The sequence below is a fragment of the Borostomias antarcticus genome, assembly GCF_949987555.1.
Source record: "Borostomias antarcticus genome assembly, chromosome: 11".
NCBI classification, from domain to species: Eukaryota; Metazoa; Chordata; class Actinopteri; order Stomiiformes; family Stomiidae; genus Borostomias; species Borostomias antarcticus.
In genome coordinates this window covers 23994852-24015036 of record NC_140244.1, presented here as the reverse complement: position 1 = coordinate 24015036, position 20185 = coordinate 23994852, and the positions used below count along the sequence as shown (strand labels likewise).

At 48.8% G+C, this 20185-nt stretch overlaps 1 protein-coding gene across 1 annotated transcript in view; it reads right to left on the bottom strand.

Annotated features, from left to right (window-relative positions):
- src (v-src avian sarcoma (Schmidt-Ruppin A-2) viral oncogene homolog) overlaps positions 1 to 20185 on the bottom strand; it is a 34989-nt gene that overhangs the window by 3744 nt on the left and 11060 nt on the right. The window contains exons 2-11 of the mRNA XM_084445818.1: positions 10717 to 10978; positions 10505 to 10604; positions 7641 to 7739; positions 6462 to 6565; positions 4346 to 4495; positions 3584 to 3739; positions 3249 to 3428; positions 2311 to 2387; positions 1772 to 1925; positions 33 to 164 (exon numbers count right to left, since the gene is read on the bottom strand). Of these exons, the coding sequence (XP_084301944.1) occupies positions 33 to 164; positions 1772 to 1925; positions 2311 to 2387; positions 3249 to 3428; positions 3584 to 3739; positions 4346 to 4495; positions 6462 to 6565; positions 7641 to 7739; positions 10505 to 10604; positions 10717 to 10969 (1405 nt within the window). The 5' untranslated portion in view covers positions 10970 to 10978. The remainder of the gene's footprint in view (positions 1 to 32; positions 165 to 1771; positions 1926 to 2310; positions 2388 to 3248; positions 3429 to 3583; positions 3740 to 4345; positions 4496 to 6461; positions 6566 to 7640; positions 7740 to 10504; positions 10605 to 10716; positions 10979 to 20185) is intronic.

The following is a 20185-nucleotide window of genomic DNA, read 5'->3' as shown; positions in this document are numbered from 1 at the left end:
GATACTGGTGTGGTTTAGTTGACTCCTGTTACCTGGGTAGGGCACCCTGCCTTTGGTGGCCAGTTCAGTCAGCAGGACCCCAAAGGACCAGACGTCAGACTTGATGGTGAAACGTCCATACAGAGCCGCTTCAGGGGCCGTCCACTTGATGGGGAACTTGGCTCCTAAATCAGAAAAGAAACATACGTCATATATGTAAAGATACAGACATGTAGGAAAGAAACATACGTCATATATGTAAAGATACAGACATGTAGAAAGAAACATATGTCATATATGTAAAGATACAGACATGTAGAAAAGAAACATACGTCATATATGTAAAGATACAGACATGTATAAAGAAACATACGTCATATATGTAAAGATAGAGACATATAGAAAAGAAACATACATCATATATGTAAAGATACAGACATGTAGAAAAGAAACATACGTCATATATGTAAAGATACAGACATGTAGGAAAGAAACATACGTCATATATGTAGAGATACAGACATGTAGGAAAGAAACATACGTCATATATGTAAAGATACAGACATGTAGAAAGAAACATACGTCATATATGTAAAGATACAGACATGTAGAAAAGTAAGATGAGCGCTTGAGAGAAAAAAAGAGAATTATCAGAATGTCCGGCATCTTCAAATCAAATGAAATGTATTTCCTAAAGTTAATAACTGTGGTCATCTCCCTACAGCAGGGGTGCCCAAAACGTCCATCGCAATCGACCAGTAGGTCGCAGAAGCTATGCTGGTAGATCTCGAGCCATTCAAAAGAAAAGCCATAAAAAAGGCGACGATGACGCGCGTTGAAGTTAACTTTTTCCTCCTATTACTTTGTAGATTACAATTGTGACTTGCGGTTTAGCTGAGCGTTTTAATGATTTAATCATGTGTGGGCTGATTTCATTATTACGCTTATACTGTATGTGTAGCTGATAGTAGCCTAGAAAAATCAATCAGAAACTCAAAAAAAAGTCAGGATTATGCAACCCTGGCTCATCCATTCAGTGCAAGTCATCAGAGTGTATTGTGCTGTGTGATTGAGTCATTTAAGCAGGCTAAAGAAACTCTGTTCTGACCACTAAGCTGACTGTGACCTGTTAAGATTGTGCAAGGCAAATATACAACAAAGTTCCACTTCCAGTGTGAAGTAATTGGTAACTTGATTAATAATAAAAAAATTAAAAAAGATTTTGAAATTTTTTAATGACATGTGAATTAAAATCTAGCCAATGTTAAGTGACAAGCGACAGATGTCACATATATAACCAAACTTAACCAATCAGATTGCGAGCTCGGAACTACCCGTTGTGTGTGTGTGTGTGTGTGTGTGTGTGTATATATATATATATATATATATATATATATATATATATATATATATATATATATATATATCTCATTGTACTGTTTGTGTGAGTGAGACTTGACTTGACAAATGATAAAATGTGCAACATCGGAGGATGCCCACTATTCACATATGGTCGGAATAGTGAATGCATGATAACTGTTATTAAGCTGCTCCTCTGCAAATAAATAATGCAGACGTATATAGGAAGAACAAAACGGCAACAGGAATTTTCCCACCCAGACGACACCCGTAGGTGGTCTGACTAATGGACTAGCAGTCAAGCTAGAGGAACACATTTTGAAATGTCAAGCGGTGTTCAAACAAACCACATTAAGATCATTCCGACAGAAATCTCCTAGCTTTGTGGAGTCGGAAAGGAGTAATAGCGCCCTCCTGTGGTGGAGTTACGTACCCTGCCTGGCTGTATACTCGTTGTCCTCTATGAGGCGGGCCAGACCGAAGTCGGCCACCTTGCACACCAGGTTGTCCCCCACCAGGATGTTGGCGGCACGCAGGTCTCTGTGGACGTAGTTCATCCGTTCGACGTAGGCCATCCCTGAGGCGATCTGAGAGCCGGCGGACGGAGATAGAAGCAGGCCGTGAGGATTCATTACAGCGGAAACATTCCTTGTATTAGATGTCTGATGTGATGCGCATATGTTTGAGCCTGAGTTGTGTGGAAGTCATATGTGACTTTTGATTTCACGCCAAATGGGACCATAGAGATTTTGCATATGAGTGTGTGTGTGTGTGTGTGTGTGTGTGTGTGTGTGTGTGTGTGAGTGAGTGAGTGAGTGTGTGTGAGTGTGTGTGTGCGTGCGCATGCATATGTGAGTGTATGTGTGTTGTGTGTGTGTGTGTGTGTGTGTGTGTGTGTGGGTGCGCGTGTGTGAGTGTGTGTTTTTGTATGTGTGTGTGTGTGCGCGCGTGTGAGTGTGTGTGTGTGTCAACCTGTGAGGCCATGTCCACCAGCTGAGGGAGGCGGAGCATCTTGCCCATGTCTCCCTTCAGGAAGTCCAGCAGGCTGCCTGTGGACAGGAAACCACGCAGAGAGGGAGGAGTCAACATCAATCAATACCCAGACCAATCCCAGACCAATCCCAGACCAATCCCAGACCAATCCCAGACCAATCCCAGACCAATCCCAGACCAATCCCATCCAGGTAGCACATTTTAGAAATGCAAGGTAACCAAAGTGCTGAACAAAAAACATAGTAAAATACAAGGAATAACACAACTCACTAAAACACAGAACACAGTTAGTGATTTCCAACAATACAAGACACAAATACAGAAGACTACAAGCACTTACACTGAATTAAAAGCCAAGGAAAAGAAATAGGACTTCAGGCAAGATTTAAACGTTTCAAGGATGGGGGCCATTTTGAGGGGTAGCTCATTCCACAGTTTAGGGGCTAGTGCTGAAAAGGCGCGGTCGCCTCTGGTCTTTAGTCGAGTTTTTGGGACGACAAGACGCAGCTGATTCACGGACCTCAGAGATCTCGAAGGAGTGTGGATGTGTAAGAGGTCAGATATATACTGTGGTGCCAACCCCTTTAATGATTTGAAAACAAACAATAAAATCTTAAAATGAACTCTGAAATGAACTGGGAGCCAATGAAGGGAAGCGGCAGTCAGACTGGATGTGATGTGTTTACGCTCGCGGGTTCCAGTTAACAAACGAGCCTCAGCATTTTGAACTAACTGTGGGACCGCCGCGTGTTTCTGGAGAGGCACGGCGATGACCTGCTGCCTGTGTGAGAGGGGCCGTGTTTCTGGAGAGGCACGGCGATGACCTGCTGCCTGTGTGAGAGGGGCCGTGTTTCTGGAGAGGCACGGCGATGACCTGCTGAGTGCGTGTGAGTGCGAGCGGGCGTGTTTCTGCGCACCTTGTCCCATGTACTCCGTGACGATGTAGATGGGTTCCTCGGACACCACGGCGTAGAGCTGCACCAGCTTCTCGTGTCTCAGCTTCTTCATGACCTGGGCCTCCTGGAGGAAGGCCTCTGGAGACATGGTCCCCGGCTTCAGAGTTTTGATCGCCACCCGCGTCGTTCCGTTCCATGTTCCTAGACGCGCGTGGAACATACAGGTGTCACTACATTCTTTTCCTTTGATTAACTACAACGTTTCCTGCTTTCGCAGTTTGAGAGATTTATCTGAATTCCAGTGTGTGTGTGTGTGTGTGTGTGCATGTGTGCGCGTGCGTGTTGGAGAGCCGTACCCATCCAGACCTCTCCGAAGCAACCCTGGCCCAGTTTGAGGTCTTGGCGGAGGGAGTCTCGGGGGATCTCCCAGGCGTCCCGGGCCAGGCCCTGGGTCTGGGGCTTCAGGACAGGACACACCTCCGTCAGACAGTGGCACAGCCCATCAGCGTGCTCTGAGAGAGGGGGGTCACAATCACCATCACTCCTTTTATTGCCACAACAACAACACAACAATAGACCAGTGCAAAAACAGGACAGGACAGTGCAAAATACATAGTGCAAAACTAGCAGTGCATTTGGCCTACAAAAGAGTGCAGTATTCAGTAGAGGAACAATCCAGCTCTGGTTGGCATCACAGTCACAACAACATTAAGTTACACATTTGCCATTTGTAAACTATATATATAGGCCAATAGTGCATATGGGTGCAAAGTTTCATGCCTCAACGTCAAACGGGGCATGAGATACTGTGTGCCTGTTCAAAGTTTGCAATTTAAATCGGTTGCTATAGCGCCCCCCCATTGGTCAATCGATATAAATTTATTTTGATGGTATCTTGTCATGATCCTCTAATGCAAAGTTTCGTAAAAAGCGACCAGTTGGTTATAGGTGCTGCCATAGACTTCCATTGCAGAAAAATAATAATAAAACCACCAATAACAAGGGTGCCTCGCACTTTGTGCTTCGTCCCCCCCCCAAAAAAAGAAGAAAAAAAAGATCCAATTGTGTGCGTGTGAGTGTGTGTGTGTGTGAGTGTGTGTGTGAGTGTGGGGTCTCACTCCGGTAGTGGGTGACCAGCTGCTGTAGGTTGCTGAACTGTGTGCGGGAAGTGATGTAGAATCCTCCGCTGTCCAGCTTCCTGATCTTGTAGTGTTTGACGTTCAGCCCTTTAGTGTTGTCGTAGTCCAACACTGACAGACAGTAGGCACCTGACAAAACAAACAACTCATTCCTTCAACCACCAGAGGGCAGCAGAGTGACTGGACACACACTCTGGAGCCCCCCTGGGCGATGCCCCTCCTTCCTTAGGTGTTTGAACTGGGCTATATGCCCGTGGTTGGACAGTCACTGACCTACTTCTGTCACCCGAGCACCCCCCACCCCCCCGCCCACACATACACACACTCTCGCTGAGCTCTGCCTAGCACACGTGCGCATTCACACACACACACACACACACACACACACACACACACACACACACACACACACACACACACACACACACACACACACACACACACACACAACAGAGAGCCTGTGGAGATGAGCATGACGTTAGCGGCGTCAGCACGGCAGCAACTGCAGCTGCATGTCAAAGCCGTCTCCACACTCCTGCTGCGTTCCTTTTGTATCGGAGCTCTAGATTTGGCACCCGGGATGACATCACATCCCAGTTGAAAACGTTCCAGAAACAAAACAAGAAAACCCACTTTCACCCCACCTTGCAGTTCTAAGCAAGTTAACCATTGTTAGCCATTGTTATTAATACCGGATGATAACAAACTATGCTGTTTTGCGCATAAGAACTTCGTAGCAACATTGTTCACTGATACACGTTGGACAGTACTGTGTCTATGACTTATTTTATGAGACACAAATAATACAGAAGCGCTAATAAACGGTCTTAATACAGCTTTCACTTATTGTTGATTCACGGAGCAGCCATCTTGATTGACGTCAGCAGCTGACACTGATGAAGTTGGGGTAGATTTTTTATCCTGAGTAAAATGTATGGAAGGCCAAATGTGCAAATAACGTCTTAGAATGTTGTGTTAACACGTCGAATTTGGTCGCGTTAATATGTTATTTTTTGTCACGTTAATGCGTTGATTTCTGTCACGTTAACGTAACAATTTTTGACACGCACGTCGAATTTTGTCGCGTTAACATGTTATTTTTTTGTCATGTTGTCAGTTTTTGTCATGTCGAATTTGGTTGCATTAACATTTTCTTTTTTGTCCCGTTAATGCGTTGATTTCTGTCATGTTAACGTAACAATTTTTGACATGTTAACTAACACGTCAGGATGTGTTAACGTGTCAGTTTTTGTCATGTTAATGCGACAATACCTACGTCATAGCCAACGGGCTGTTCAATTCTTGTCTAAAGCTGAATCCCAATCTGAGTGCGCAAACCGCACTTGCGGCCCCTCGCACTTGTGGCCTGAGGCCTAAGCACTTAATTTACGTCAGCTGGAAGGGCCAGAGGGTGCAGGGCCGTGAATTAAATGGGACAGCACTCCCAGTTTCGCTCAATGCCCCTCCCACTTCGTTTTCATTGGCTGCCGCGTTCCTCCGACGCAGAGGCTGCTCTGACGCTCCCTTCAGCTCTGCAAATTGACCGATTGACGTCTGTTTTAATTTAATAATAATTAAAAAATTAGGTTGGGTGGGATATGTTTGCAGCATGTGGATTTCAAGAAAAATGTTGTGTTATCTGCAAATGTCATCATTTATGTGTGATGCACTCAGATCATGACTCGGATGCACTCAAGCACTGTGTCACATGAGACGCGGTGGGCTGTGGGTATTTTCTGCTCCTAAGTCCGTGAAATTGCGGACTTTCGGTAAGTGCGGTTACAGTGCGCAAAATGGCGGCGTGGCGCACTTGTGGACCTAGTAACTCCGTTTTGGAACTACCCTGAGCCCTTGTGGACTTAGCGGGAACGCGCATGTAAGGCCACAAGGCCGCGAGTGCTCTGCACTTTCGCCTAAGTGCGCGATTTGGGATTCAGCTAATATGTGCAAATAACGTCTCTTAGAATGTTGTGTTAACACGTAAAATTTGGTCACGTTAACACGTTATTTTTTTGTCACGTTAACGTGTTGATTTCTGTCACGTTAACGTAACAACGTGCCAGTGAATGACTGTGAATGGAAAGGCTGCACCCACCTTTGGTGGTCTCGCTCTCTCTGACCAGGAACGTTCCTCTCCGGTTCTCCAGGCTGAGCAGCAGCCTCTCAGAGTCCCGGCGGGTGATCTTCCCAAAGTACCACCTGGAGAACGGGACACAGCGCGGCACACAGGGAGCAGTTTGACAAGGGGGAGGCGCGGGTTTGTGACAGAGGGAGGGACAGAGAGTGAGAGAGCTACCCACGCCGGAATCTGAAAATTGAGTGACTTGATATAAATCTTCTTTCTGTTCATGCTGCATTCCAAATGCATACTGTAGCATTCCAGTCACAGTCCCTTACCTGGACTCCATAGTCAATCTGAGATGACTGGTAAAACAAGGGTGAGAAATGATGTTGTTACAAAGGTTAGTCTGTCAATCTGTCAGATAGCATGACTCAGAGCGTGTGCCAGCCTGTACAGTATTCATGTGTATGCCTCCAAGGTGTACAGAGATACAGTAAGAATGTTGTTGAATTCTTCTAATATCATGTTGTGTACTGTATGCTCTTCACTGTAAGTCGGTTTGATTAGAAAGATTTGCTCAAAGACGTATTCATCTCATTACCTCCACCCCAGTGACAGCGCAGGGCGAGAGGTAATGTCTTCGGTGGTGTGTTTGTTTGTTTGTTTGTTTTTGTTTGTTCGTCGGTTAGCAGGATTACGCAAAAAATAAACCACTAGACCGATTTTAACAAAACTCAATGGAAGGGTGTAGCACAGCGGGTCCACGAGCCAGCCAATTACAGCAGGCCATTCATTTTTAGGACTAGGATTACGCAATAACTACCAGACTGCTTCATGAAACTCGGTGGAGGGGTGTAGCATGGGCCAATTTAGAACCCATTCAATTGGGGTTGAGTGGATCCGAATCACGGGGTGGGTCCAGGAGCCGCCCAAACAAGGCCAGCCATTCACCTCCATTCATTTCTTTGGACTTGGGGAGCGAAAAATTCCCATTCATTGTCAATGGGGGGAATTGAAACGACAATACATGGACATGGGAAGGTCACAGAGACACAGGGTTTGGACTGGCAGAAAGCTCTTGACCTAACGGACGCAGCGATACCTAACATAACCACACAGAACCTCAAAAGCTCTCGGAGCATCATTCGTAGTTGCAAATGAGATAGGAGAGAAAGAGCTTAAAGAGCGTGAGAGAGAGAGAGAGAGCTTTACTCTTCTGCCTGGATGGAGTCGGACGGAGCCACGTAGTTGCTGGGGATGTAGCCGCTCTCTCCGGTGGTCAGGGAGCGCGCCAGCCACCAGTCACCTTCCCTGCACAGACACAACCAGGAAGAGGGACACGGTCTCACATCCGCCCTGACCAGACTCTGCTGACACGGCCCTCTCAACTCCAGCGCTGACGGACCTCACAAGGACCAGCCCCTCGGGTGGTCAAGCACTAAATAGCCTGTTTATTATGAATAGGGATGAGACGGTATGGATTTTTGCAGTACGGTACGGTTTACGGTATTTCACGGTATACGGCGTTTCACCTCCCCAACACACATAAAAAAACAAGTATTTTACTTTGAAGGAACCACAGTGCAACACATGATGGAAAATACACACTATTGTAATTAAGCTCAGTTTATTAATAGCAAGCTTATATTAAATTACAAAATTAACTGTTGCAAGCAACTTGAAATGTGAAGTTTCAGCAGCGCATTATTGTGTAATACCGTTAACGTAATACCGTAAACACAGGGAATGTCACGGTTCTAATACCGTGGACGTTTTATACCGCGCTTCACGGTTTTACGGTATACCGTCTCATCCCTAATTATGAACTAACATCCTACAGTCTCTAGTGCATCCCCCAGAACTGGAGTTGAGAGGCCCAGTGTTCAACGAGGTCACAAACATGCACTAATGGTGGGTAGACTGACTCGATGAGATGGTACTTATACACACATACAGTACATACAATGGACTCAAGATGACTCTAGAGTTACCAAGTTAACGATAACAAGTATTCACAACAACAAAGTCTTAAAAAGCCCAGTCCTTTATTTACACAGTCAATCATTTTGATTCAGTTATGATATGATATTTGAGAGACAGCTGCAACAGACCGCAGTGCGTACATACTGTACTTTATCAATCCATGGACGCCATACAGTATCTGGACCTGGTTTCTAATGGACTGAGCCCTTAAAAACTGTTTACAAATGCAATAATCTGCTGAAGTTATGAGGTGAGCATGGCTACTTTAGTGCTTCAGTGACATGCACACACACATATGAACACCCAAGCTACATTGCCATGATGAAATACACATCGAAGCTTTACTGACCTGCAGTTGACCTTTCTCCTAAATAACATTATGGGGGTGTGTGATGGGGAGGAGGAGAGGTAGAAAGGTGAAGGGTAGGGTTAGACATACACACAGACAGAAGAGCACGTGTTAGAGCCAAGCAGACCGGAAGAGATACACAGAGCACAACGGTCTCCGGAAAAGAGCTATCGACCCCCGTCACCCTCTACCCAACACCGGCGCAAGCAACGGCCCTCTTTCAGACGCAAAGCAGACCGACATCTGGAAGAAGCGTGCGCACAACGACTCTGCGGGTGTCAGAGCCATTTTACAAAAAGGGCGGATTATATCCCAGATTAAAGTCCACAGGACAAAAGTCCACAGTTTGCGGAGTTAATCAAAAGCAAAGATAATGCTTGAGTCGTGTAAGTCTGGTTTATGAATTCACATAACGTGTGTGTGTGTGTGTGTGTGTGTGTATGTGTGTGTGTGACCTAATAACACTGTGATTCTACAGCTTGAGGGGGCAGATGCACTATTGTCCTGGGCCGGGCCCTTCTGGGTCAGCGCTAGTTAGCAGCAGCGTGGGGGGGGGGGGGGGGGGGGGCTCAGAAGAAATGCTTCACTTCACTGCTGTTGATTAAAGCAAGACCAACGTTAAAACCAACCCTGCACCCCCCCTTCCCCCTCCCCGCATTCTCAGATTAACTTGAGAGGATTCTCCGGCACTGCTACCCTCCAGGAATGGGTTAGTGACAGCGAAAGAAGTGCCTCAGCCTTCCCTCTGGAAGTAGCTGTGAGAGACTTAGGTAGACTATACAGGAGCTGTGAGATAGACTTACTGTAGGTAGACTATACAGGAGCTGTGAGATAGACTTAGATAGACTATACAGAAGCTGTGAGAGACTTAGGTAGACTATACAGGAGCTGTGAGATAGACTTAGGTAGACTATACAGGAGCTGTGAGATAGACTTAGGTAGACTATACAGGAGCTGTGAGATAGACTTAGGTAGACTATACAGGAGCTGTGAGATAGACTTAGGTAGACTATACAGGAGCTGTGAGAGACTTAGGTAGACTATACAGAAGCTGTGAGAGACTTAGGTAGACTATACAGGAGCTGTGAGATAGATTTAGGTAGACTATACAGGAGCTGTGAGATAGACTTACTGTAGGTAGACTATACAGAAGCTGTGAGAGACTTAGCTAGACTATACAGAAGCTGTGAGAGACTTAGGTAGACTATACAGGAGCTGTGAGATAGATTTAGGTAGACTATACAGGAGCTGTGAGAGACTTAGGTAGACTATACAGGAGCTGTGAGATAGACTTAGATAGACTATACAGAAGCTGTGAGAGACTTAGCTAGACTATACAGGAGCTGTGAGATAGACTTAGGTAGACTATACAGAAGTTGGGCTTTTGTGAATGGCCAGCAGAAAAAGGGAGGTCTGCAACAGAAACATGTCAGCCTGAAACAGAGACAAAAAAAACAAACGCAAAGCCTGTTCCTATGGTTACAGGGCTTTCAGAGGAAGTGACGAGCCTATTTGGGGGGAGTCACGGCCAGACCGTGCAGCACAGTCACTACAGAGACATGCGGAGTACACTGTGTGTGTGTGTGTGTGTGTGTGTGTGTGTGTGTGTGTGGAGGGGGGCTAGGTCTATCCCTATGGTTGTATACCTCATCCTAATCCCACTGTCTGTGTGTGTGTGTGTGTGTGTGTGTGTGTGTGTGTGTGTGTGTGTGTGTGTGTGTGACCGCGCAGCGTTGGCCCTTACGTGTTGTTGACAATCTGGAGACGCTCGCCCTTCCTGAAAGACAGATCGGTGGCCGTGCGCGACTCGTAGTCGTACAGCGCCACGAACGTCGTCACGCCTCCTGCGCGGGGAGAGGAGAGGATCGTCAAACGCCGGCCGCCGTTAAACTCAACCCCCCCCCCCCCCCCCCCACCCCCGTAGCTACAATCGCATCCCGCCGCGCGTCCTCGTACCCGACAGCGCGCTTCTATTGGGAGATGTGACGCTGTTGGTGGAGTCCACGCCCCCGAACAGGGCCAGCTCTGGCGTGTTGGTCACACCCTGGGGAGGGTGGGGACTCCCGTCCGCCTGGGGGCTGCGATTGGGCGACAGGGACTGCTGGGCGGGGCCGAGATGGTGTCCGCCGACCCCTCCTCCGCTGAGGTGGCCGTCGAGGTTACGGGTGGAATGGCCAGCATCCTTGGGCTTGCTCTTGGTTCCCCCCATGGCCTGGGCCTGCAAAACAACCACACACACACACACACACACACACACACACACCGACATTCAGAAACAAAAGCTGTGTTACGGAATCGCTCCCTATTCACTATATAGTGCACTATATAGGGCGTCAGCCATTTTGTTTGTAGTGTCCGAATTCTCCACGGAATTTTCGTTCACTATATTTATTACCCACAATTCACCTTGATTTGCAGGGAACAGTGCATGTACCCTACATTTTCTCCATTCCCTAGGTAGTTGACTACATGGTGAACCCTATATAGGGAATAGGGAGTGAGGGAACGAGGGAGCGATTCCCAACACAGCTATAGTCTCTGCCTTGGGTCCGTAAATCAATCGAGCTTAGGATAGTAAAGGACAGCTCCACAGAGGCTGTAGAGAGAGTCGCCCCGGAGAGACCCCGGAGAGACCTCGGAGAGACCTCGGAGACCGAGAGCTCTGAGACACGGAGATACGGTTTCATGTTCGATACTTGCTAACGCTTCCCTAAGGATGGGCCTGCAGCTGCTGCCTCAGCTACCAGCGCAATGAGATACCGTCTGTCGCCCTCACACACCACACATGCATACACACACACACACACACACACATACAGTCCACACACACACACACACATACAGTCCACACACACACACACATACAGTCCACACACACACACACACACACACACACGCACACACGCACACACGCACGCACGCACGCACGCACGCACACACGCACGCACACACACACACACACACACACACACACACACACACAAACACACATACAGTCCACACACACACACAGAGACATGCCTTCCATCCACAACCACATCCACCTTCGACTACTCCCGCTGATTTCAACGAGCCGGGATCAATAGGAGCCATGCGTCCAGATTAAAGAGCTGGTTCCTCACTCACCCTACGGTCGGTCAGACAGGAAGCGTGAACAGGCTCAGGGCGGCGCCAGCGTCAGAGCAGAGCTCCGAGTGACTGCTGTGTGATCACGTGACCCCCGGTAGCTCCATCCAACCATGCTGCACACAGGCCCCCCTGACACATCATAAACTACAACTCAACAGAGCACAAATATTTACGCGTAGTGAAAAATATTTACACACGTGTAGGTGTGCGGTAGATAATCACAGGACAGGAGCAGAGGACTGTGGCAGTGGTTCAACAGACGGGCGGGTACTTCCACCAGACGGGAGATGATCAAGAGCTGAACCATGAAAAGGGTTTATACAATTAAGAGAACTGTTAAGGCCTGGAGAGCTATGAGTGGAGTGGGTGTCTCTCTCTCTCTCTCCCTTTCCCCTCTTCTCTCTCTCTCTCTCCCCCCCCGTCTCTCCTGGCCTCCTCTCTCTCACTCTCTCTCCCTCTCCTCCTCCTCTCTCTCTCTCCCTCTCCCTCCTCTCTCCCTCTCTCCTCCTCTTTCTCTCTCTCTCCCTCTCCTCCTCTCTCTCTCTCTCTCTCCCTCTCCTCCTCTCTCTCTCTCTCTACCCCTCTCCTCCTCTCTCTCTCTCTCTCACGGTCTGCCTGTTTTCTCGAACGCTCCGGTTAATCACGCCAGGCGTCTCGGGTCCCTGTAATCACAGCTCAGAGGAGGAAAATCATTACGCTAACGATGGCGCAATTTCTCCCTGGGGATTAATAAAATACCTACAGTACCTGCCTAAGCCCTGGATAATTCAGGGACTCATCCCATCTGCTATGATGGATGAGCACTGGGTTTCGTTTACCAGGGGTCAGGTCACCAACGGAGGTTAAGATGACAACAGGCTTCCCTCTTTCCAGTCCCGCGCCGCCACGCTGAGTCCAGTGGATCTCTGAGTCTGGAGCCGGGCGGGGTGGGTTGTGTCACCCAGAAGCCATGCGTCTCTCTGGGGCCGACAGCTGCTGCTCTGAGGGACGGCGATGACACGCGGCGGGGAGGAATGTCACAAAGAAAGACGCAGACCCCCCCCCCCCCGAGGAGGAGCCGTGAGAACCGAGCCAGCAGCAGCGCCCGTCGGACCTGAGGCCCCGCCCTCCCCCGGGGCCTCTCCTCCCCCGACCTGGCAGCCAGCCAGGAGATTGGAGAGGGAGAGAGAGAGGGGGGGGGGTGCGTATCGGACAGCTGATGAGATTCCTATGGATCAGATGTATACATCAGTCGTTCAGCTCCTTTCAGACTCACAGCAGTACGGGGTGTTTGAGTAAGAGGGAGAGAATAACAGAACCACAGGGGTTTGTGTCTCTCCTGGCATCAGGCCTGGGGAGGGTGGGGGGGGGGTGTGTGTGTGTGTGTGTGTGTGTGTGTGTGTGGAGGGGGGCTGAGGGGGGGGTGAGAGGGGTCAATGCGGACGGACGGTCGATATCTCCCCCAGTCTGAACAACAGGGTCACGTAGTAGATTAACAGTCTGGCCAGGTTATACACACACGCAGACAGACAGACAAACACATACACACACACACAAAGACACACAGACAGACACGGCACATGGACCCGCTCTGTGATCCAAAACTTAACTTTTCATGAAAATCGGTCGAGCGGTTTTTGCATAATCCTGCTAACAGACTAACAAACGGTTCACTCAAAATTTTGAGATGGCTTCACTCAAAGCTTTGCTTTAATTTGTGGATGCTCCAAATTTGTGGATACTTTCGTTCGTGCATCCTCCGAATTCTTAATTCGGATCCGCTCCAAACTTTCATGGGTTCTAGGCGTGCCCATGCTACACCCCTCCACCGAGTTTCATGGAAATCCATCTGGTAGTTTCTATGTAATCCTGCTGACGAACGAACCAACCAACCAACCAAAACACCAATGAAAGTCAAGTGGCAGCATTGGCGCCAATTATTTTGAGTATTACTGGACAGATTTACGATGGCAAATACCGCCAAATTAGTGGCGGTCTGGAGCCCTGTCTATGCCGAATCTCTCAAAGTGAACACAATATGGAAAGCATCTACACAGTGTCTAGCATTCAGTATACACTGCAAGATCACTGAATACATAGAGAATTCCCTTCCAGCAAAACCAAGTATACTTGACAGTAGTGTGTGTGAGCGCTGTGTGAGTATTTACTAGACTAGCAAAACATCTCCTGAACTAAATGCAAATGTAAACGGCAAATGGAGCTCAAGGAGGAGAGCCTGGGGCCTTACACTCAAACTCCCCTCACAACAACGGCCTCTACTGTCAGCTCCCAGCATGCCCTGCTGTCAAGCAGCGGATGTGAACTGGACACTGCGCTGTGGCCTGTGGGCAGTGCCGGGTCATGGACCTCGCGTGTGTACACGGTCCTCTACTGGACAGGCAAACAGGAAATGAATGGAGTCATCATGGAGCGAGCCTATTTTGCGGGAGGCGGTTTGTGACTGTTGCCATGCCATGTGTGCGACCATCCGCTGACGTTGCGCCTGGTAACAGGCCTGAGGTGGAACCTGCTCTCTGCCAGGCACAAACGCCATAACGACCCCTCGGGCGGGGCAGGGATCCGCTTAATTATGCACAAGATCCGGCAACGGTTTCCAAATCCTCCAGGTCTCATGGGCTTTGTCTGAATGGGGATCATCGGGTTGTAGTAATGCGGGCTGGGTTGGGTTTGGTTTTCCACTCCCTATTCTAATTCTTCTCCTTTTTCATGTATCCTGATTGAGATAACGTGGATAATGGGTGGACAGCGTCCTCAAAGCTATGATGCCATTCATCTACTGAGAGGGCGCTCAGGTCTTTGTTTGAACATTTCTTATTAATTCAATAACACATTCCCTGACAAATTCACTAAAGTGTTTCTGTCTCTGTTGGTGGTGTGGGACTGAGTTTTAGGATGATTTAGGAAACGGGGACATTTCCTTTGAAGAGAGGGAGAAGTGTGGGACTGAGTTTTGTTGTTATATTGGATGACAATTCCTGTTAGTATTGAATGGTAATTTGGGGGGATGACTTGTGCGCATGTGCGGGGAAAGAGGAAAGAAAATGTGAGATGGACATGTGGATACGAGTGCCCGGTTTCTTGGTGATATAAAGAAACATAACTGCATTCAAGTCCGGTTGTCCGCCTGCCTTTATTAAACCCACACGAAGAGACATTTGGGATAATCTTTTCTTACAGTGGCGACAAAGCAGCACTCATTTTCTCACCGTCATATCTGAGGGAAAAACCAACCCAGCAGCGAGCACACAACCTACGCCTTTTCCAGACATGAATCAAGGCAGACAGGGGAAATACTAAGCAATGCCTGAGAAAGGCAGGTCAGGTCTTGTAGGCTAGTGTGTGTTGAAACGAGACCGAGCTACTAGGTCCCCCCACACACACACACACACACCCTCCTCTGAGAGCCTAGAGTGACGGCTCCTCCTTGTTTTTCCGAGTTAGCTAGCTGACTAGATAACCCGGCCTTTTGAGCCCCGCCCCCTCGATCTGCAGGACCCGACGTGGAGCAGAGATCCTGATAAAACTCAACGTGACGCTACGGCGACATCATGGCGGGAAACAGATGCCTCTCTGGGAAACGGGAGACAAAACACCACAAGCAAGATGATCGTGAGAGACGCTGAAACTGAAGTCTGGCAGCCGTCGGCCATCTTAGGCCCCATATTGACTGCGTTCTGCTCCTTCCACTCTCCTCATATCAATAACAGAACCCGTCTGACTGCTCGCAGATAACAGGCCTGCTTTTAATGCGTTTCGCGCATGGTGGACGTCAAACATTTGATATGCCGTGAGGCCAGAGGGACGGCCTGTTCTTCTGCGTGACCCAGGTCAGGGCAGACAAACCCCACAGATGATGGTGATCATTTCCAGTTCTTCCTCCTCCTCCTCCTCCTCCTCCAATGGTGAATAAAAGGACCAGAACAACTCTTTTAGGACAGAGTGTCCCATCTTGACTGAGCTGTTATGTCAAACAAGCTTCTGGCCATGGCCTGGCCTGCCCAGCTGTCTCCCCACATCAATCAGCTGTAGCTGCGGATTATCTGCGCGATGCCAAGAAGCATCGTCAACAAGAAGATGTAATTATACCCCGTTGAGTTTTTTGTTGTTGTTGTTGCTAATTTGCTAGGACAAAGGCTTAAAGCTTAGACTGAGATTTCCTGTTAGAAAAATGTAACAACCTCTAGAGCGTCACTGAGCAGTGTGAGGGAGGAGGTGGGGTTAGAGGAGCAGGAGGTGGGGTTAGAGGAGCAGAGTGAGGGAGGAGGTGGGGTTAGAGGAGCAGGAGGTGGGGTTAGAGGAGGAGGAGGTTGGGTTAGAAGAGCAGAGTGAGGGAGGAGGTTGGGGTTAGAGGAGCAGGAGGTGGGGTTAGAGGAGCGGAGTGAGGGAGGAGGTTGGGGTTAGAGGAGAGGAGTGAGGGAAGAGGTGGGGTTAGAGGAGCAGGTGGTTGGGTTAGAGGAGCAGGTGGTTGGGTTAGAGGAGGAGCAGAGTGAAGGAGGAGGTGGGGTTAAAGGAGGAGCAGAGTGAGGGCGGAGGTGGGGTTAGAGGAGCAGGAGGTTGGGTTAGAGGAGCAGAGTGAGGGAGGAGGTTGAGGGAGGAGGTGGGGTTAGAGGAGGAGCAGAGTGAGGGAGGAGGTGGGGTTAGAGGAGGAGGAGGTTGGGTCAGAGGAGCGGTATGGAAGAGGAGGTGGTGTCAGAGGAGGCAGCGGTGGTCCCAAGTGTCAGACCTGCAGGGCTCCTCCAGTTCCTCCTCTCCGTCGTTCCTCCGGGGAGAGCAGGAGGCTCCGCCCCTGTCTCTAGGAGGCTCCGCCCCTGCCTGTCTACCAGCCTAATCCAGACGCTTCTTCTGCCCAGGTGATCAACAGTGATTCTGTAATTGTGTTTGGCCACCCAGAGATGACGTTCCACCTGGGGGCCAGTGAACGAGATGTCTAGTGGACAGAGAGAGAGATTACGGTCTGACTGACCACAGCTCCACCATGCCACGTCTCTCAGCTCATCCTCCACAAATCCACCTGGTCCAGCGGACTGGACACCATCCAGATGACCAGTGACTCTCTACCACAGAGCTAGCAAACAACTACCAACAGCCACAGAATAAATAAAGTACCTTAAGGACCCTTTCACACCTATGTTGTTTAGTCCAGACTTTCAGACTTTCCAGTTTGATCCAAACCAAATTGACAGGTGTGAAACCTCCTGGACCGCGGTGCGCGGATCAAAGGCTCGGTCTTTTGGTCCGACCTCAAGAGGTGTGGTCTCGGCTCGAACCAAGGTTTGCTGCTGCCTACTGTGAAATCAAAGGTTCGCACTTTCGGATCAAACAGACGCGTGTGCATCCACAAACCAATCAGTGTCAAGTATAGGGAGACGCACCCCCATGCAAGCGATGACATCATAATGTAGGTCTGCCACCAAAAATCCTTTGGTCCACTGGTGTGAAAGCGAAAGTTATGGAACTAATCAATAAAAAATAAATGTGAAAGCGCCCTAAGACACGCTTATTACTGTATAAGATATCATTAAAACGGTGCTGTTCAAGATTCAAGATATAAAGATAGATGTAGCTCTACGTGTTTTTTTTCACTTCTTCATCCAGGAACAAGAGCGGATAAAATGACTGATGAGATATGTTTACATACGCGCCCGTTCCCCCAGAGCTCATGGGATATGTTTACAGTACATAGACACCCGTTCCCCCCAGAGCTTTCAGGCTGCATCCATCTGTAATGACACACACCGATCAAACATACTTCCCATTCACTTCCCCTTCAGGTCAATCATTACTGCGTGTGTTGGATCAAGTCAGTACATTGTGTTTCTCTCCAATATGCAAACACAAAGGCACATGCACACACGCACGCACGCACACACACACACGCACGCACACGCACGAGCACACACACGCACACACACGCACACACACGCGCACACGCGCGCACACACACACACACACACACACACACACACACACACACACACGCACACACTCAGAAGTACAAAGTCAAAACACATTCACAAACACTTATGGCGTTCAGAATGATTGTAGGCAGGCTACAGCGCCGACCGCGCCGAACCCCGAGCCGCTCGCAGACAGACGGCCCTCCTCGAGTTGAGAGGGCCGAAGGTAAACATCCCCCCACACAGGAGGCCGCTGCTGACACCAGGACAACACCGCCCACTCTCACCACAACCTGCCTGTGTGTGTGTGTGTGTGTGTGTGTGTGTGTGTGTGATTGAACTCCTGCTGGCCAATCATGGGGAGACAGTGGGACGGGAGGTACTGGAGTCAATATTTACCCCGTCACGAGCACAGCCCCGGCGTTGCCATGGTGCTGATTCCAAGCATTCCACAAGCAGAGACAGATGAAGTCAAACTGATTTTTTCCTTCTTTTCTGACAAGATGTACAGAGAAAACGGTGAACGGTAGAGGGTGAACGGCTGGCGAGGACGGTCTGTCTCTGGGCTATTTGGGATGTCTCAGGTCCTGAGAGGAATTTAAGAGAGGTCATCACCGGTAAAATAAGTTCTCCATTTTGATGTTCTGGTTGGTCTCAGAAGATAAAAACTGTTTATACGCACCTGCATGTGTGTGTTTGCGTGTGTGTATGTGTGTGTGTGCGTGAGAGATAGAGAAAGCCTGTGATTGAGCAGTGTTTTTTTAAGCTTTACCTAATCTTTGTTCCCATCCCATTTCACCCAGTGTGACGACACCTAGTGTGACCGTCTCTCGGCCTCTGAAGTGGCATCTCTTTCCTCACACACAGGGACACACTCTCTCACTCTCTCTATCACACACACTCACACACGGGCAACACAGGCATTTCATTTGTACTACTCAAAAACAACAAGCTACTGGCAGAGTTTGCAGATCGATGGATTTTCAAAAGGCCTGTTATCAAAAGGCTCCTAATCTGAAAATGACACCATTTTGAACCTCAAGCTCAACAAGAAAATATCTAGGCAATTTTGGATGAGGCGATCCACTGGGATCTAACTTCCTGTGAGGAGGAGGTAGAGACAGGAAATGTGTTCTGAGAGAAACCCATCATGAGAGCAGGCTGAGGAAGTCAATAAAAGCTATTCTACCCAAGTTCTGATATTTATCACACATTTGCACACATCTGTACCTCCTTTACTTTTTTCTATCCAATCTCTGCTTTCTTTAGTCTGTGACCTCTTCCCTTCCCCCACTGACAACCGGCTGCTGCATCATTCCATTCCTCACACACAGGAATCCAAAACGGTAGCATCCAACATCTCACTCACAACCACCCTTTGGGGGACAGTGTTGCGGCTTAGCACAGCGCAGCATGCTAATCTTCATCCCTGTAGTCAACCTCCCAGCCCAGTTTGGCCCACCATGACTGAATCACACACAGTAGGCTAGGAGTCCTACAGACAGACAGCAGCTGTGTGTGTGTGTGTGTGTGTGTGTGTGTGTGTGCGTGCGAATCATCTGCACACTGGGACTGCCCCCATGTTAGACCAACAGGACCGCTTCCCACGTAATAACTGAGCTAACTGCTACTAGCCTACAGCCTAGACTTGTCTAGCAAAGCCTTGTAGCCCAGGCTAGCCACGGCTGGGGAATGAGAAGTGCTCATTATTACATCAAACCAATGGAGGGGTATCAACAAAAGCACTACCTGCGAGAAGCTCTAAAACACCCCTGTAAGCAACAAATCGAACGCCTAAGCTACTATTACACTGTTAGCAGGTTATGGAAACGCTGTGTTTAAAAGGGCAGTTGAGAAAACAACCCTCCAGTTCTGGCCACTGGCAGTTCGTTTGCGAAGAGGTTTGTTTGTGAGAAGCAAGGTTAGCTACGTTAAACTGCGGGAATCTCGTTTGCACAAAAGCGTGTTTGGTGTCACGACGGCTGCCCCGGGATTCTCAGTTGCTCTCTTGGCCGTGTAGCCGAAGATAAATATAGTAGAGGAGCAACTCCGGCTTCCAGGTCACACTCCCCTTCCGATCTGTAACATCTGCCGCTCCGCGACAGCGTGACGGAGTCACAACGCTGACCTCCGGAGGCTCGTTGTACAGAGTAGATGGGGAGGAAGGAGCTCCATATTGTTCCTTGTGGTGTAGAGCAACACTGATTTACTGCAGTATTGTTGAGCTGGCCTGGGGGAGACATCTCAGACGGGCTTGGCTGTGCTCTGTTATTGGCTGTATACTACCGCTCTCTCCCTCCCGTCTCTCTCCCTCCCGCCTCTCTACCTCTCTTCTTCCTCCACCACTGCTTCTTCCCCTCATCTAAATATGGTCATTATGCGCTCCGAGACCGGTGATC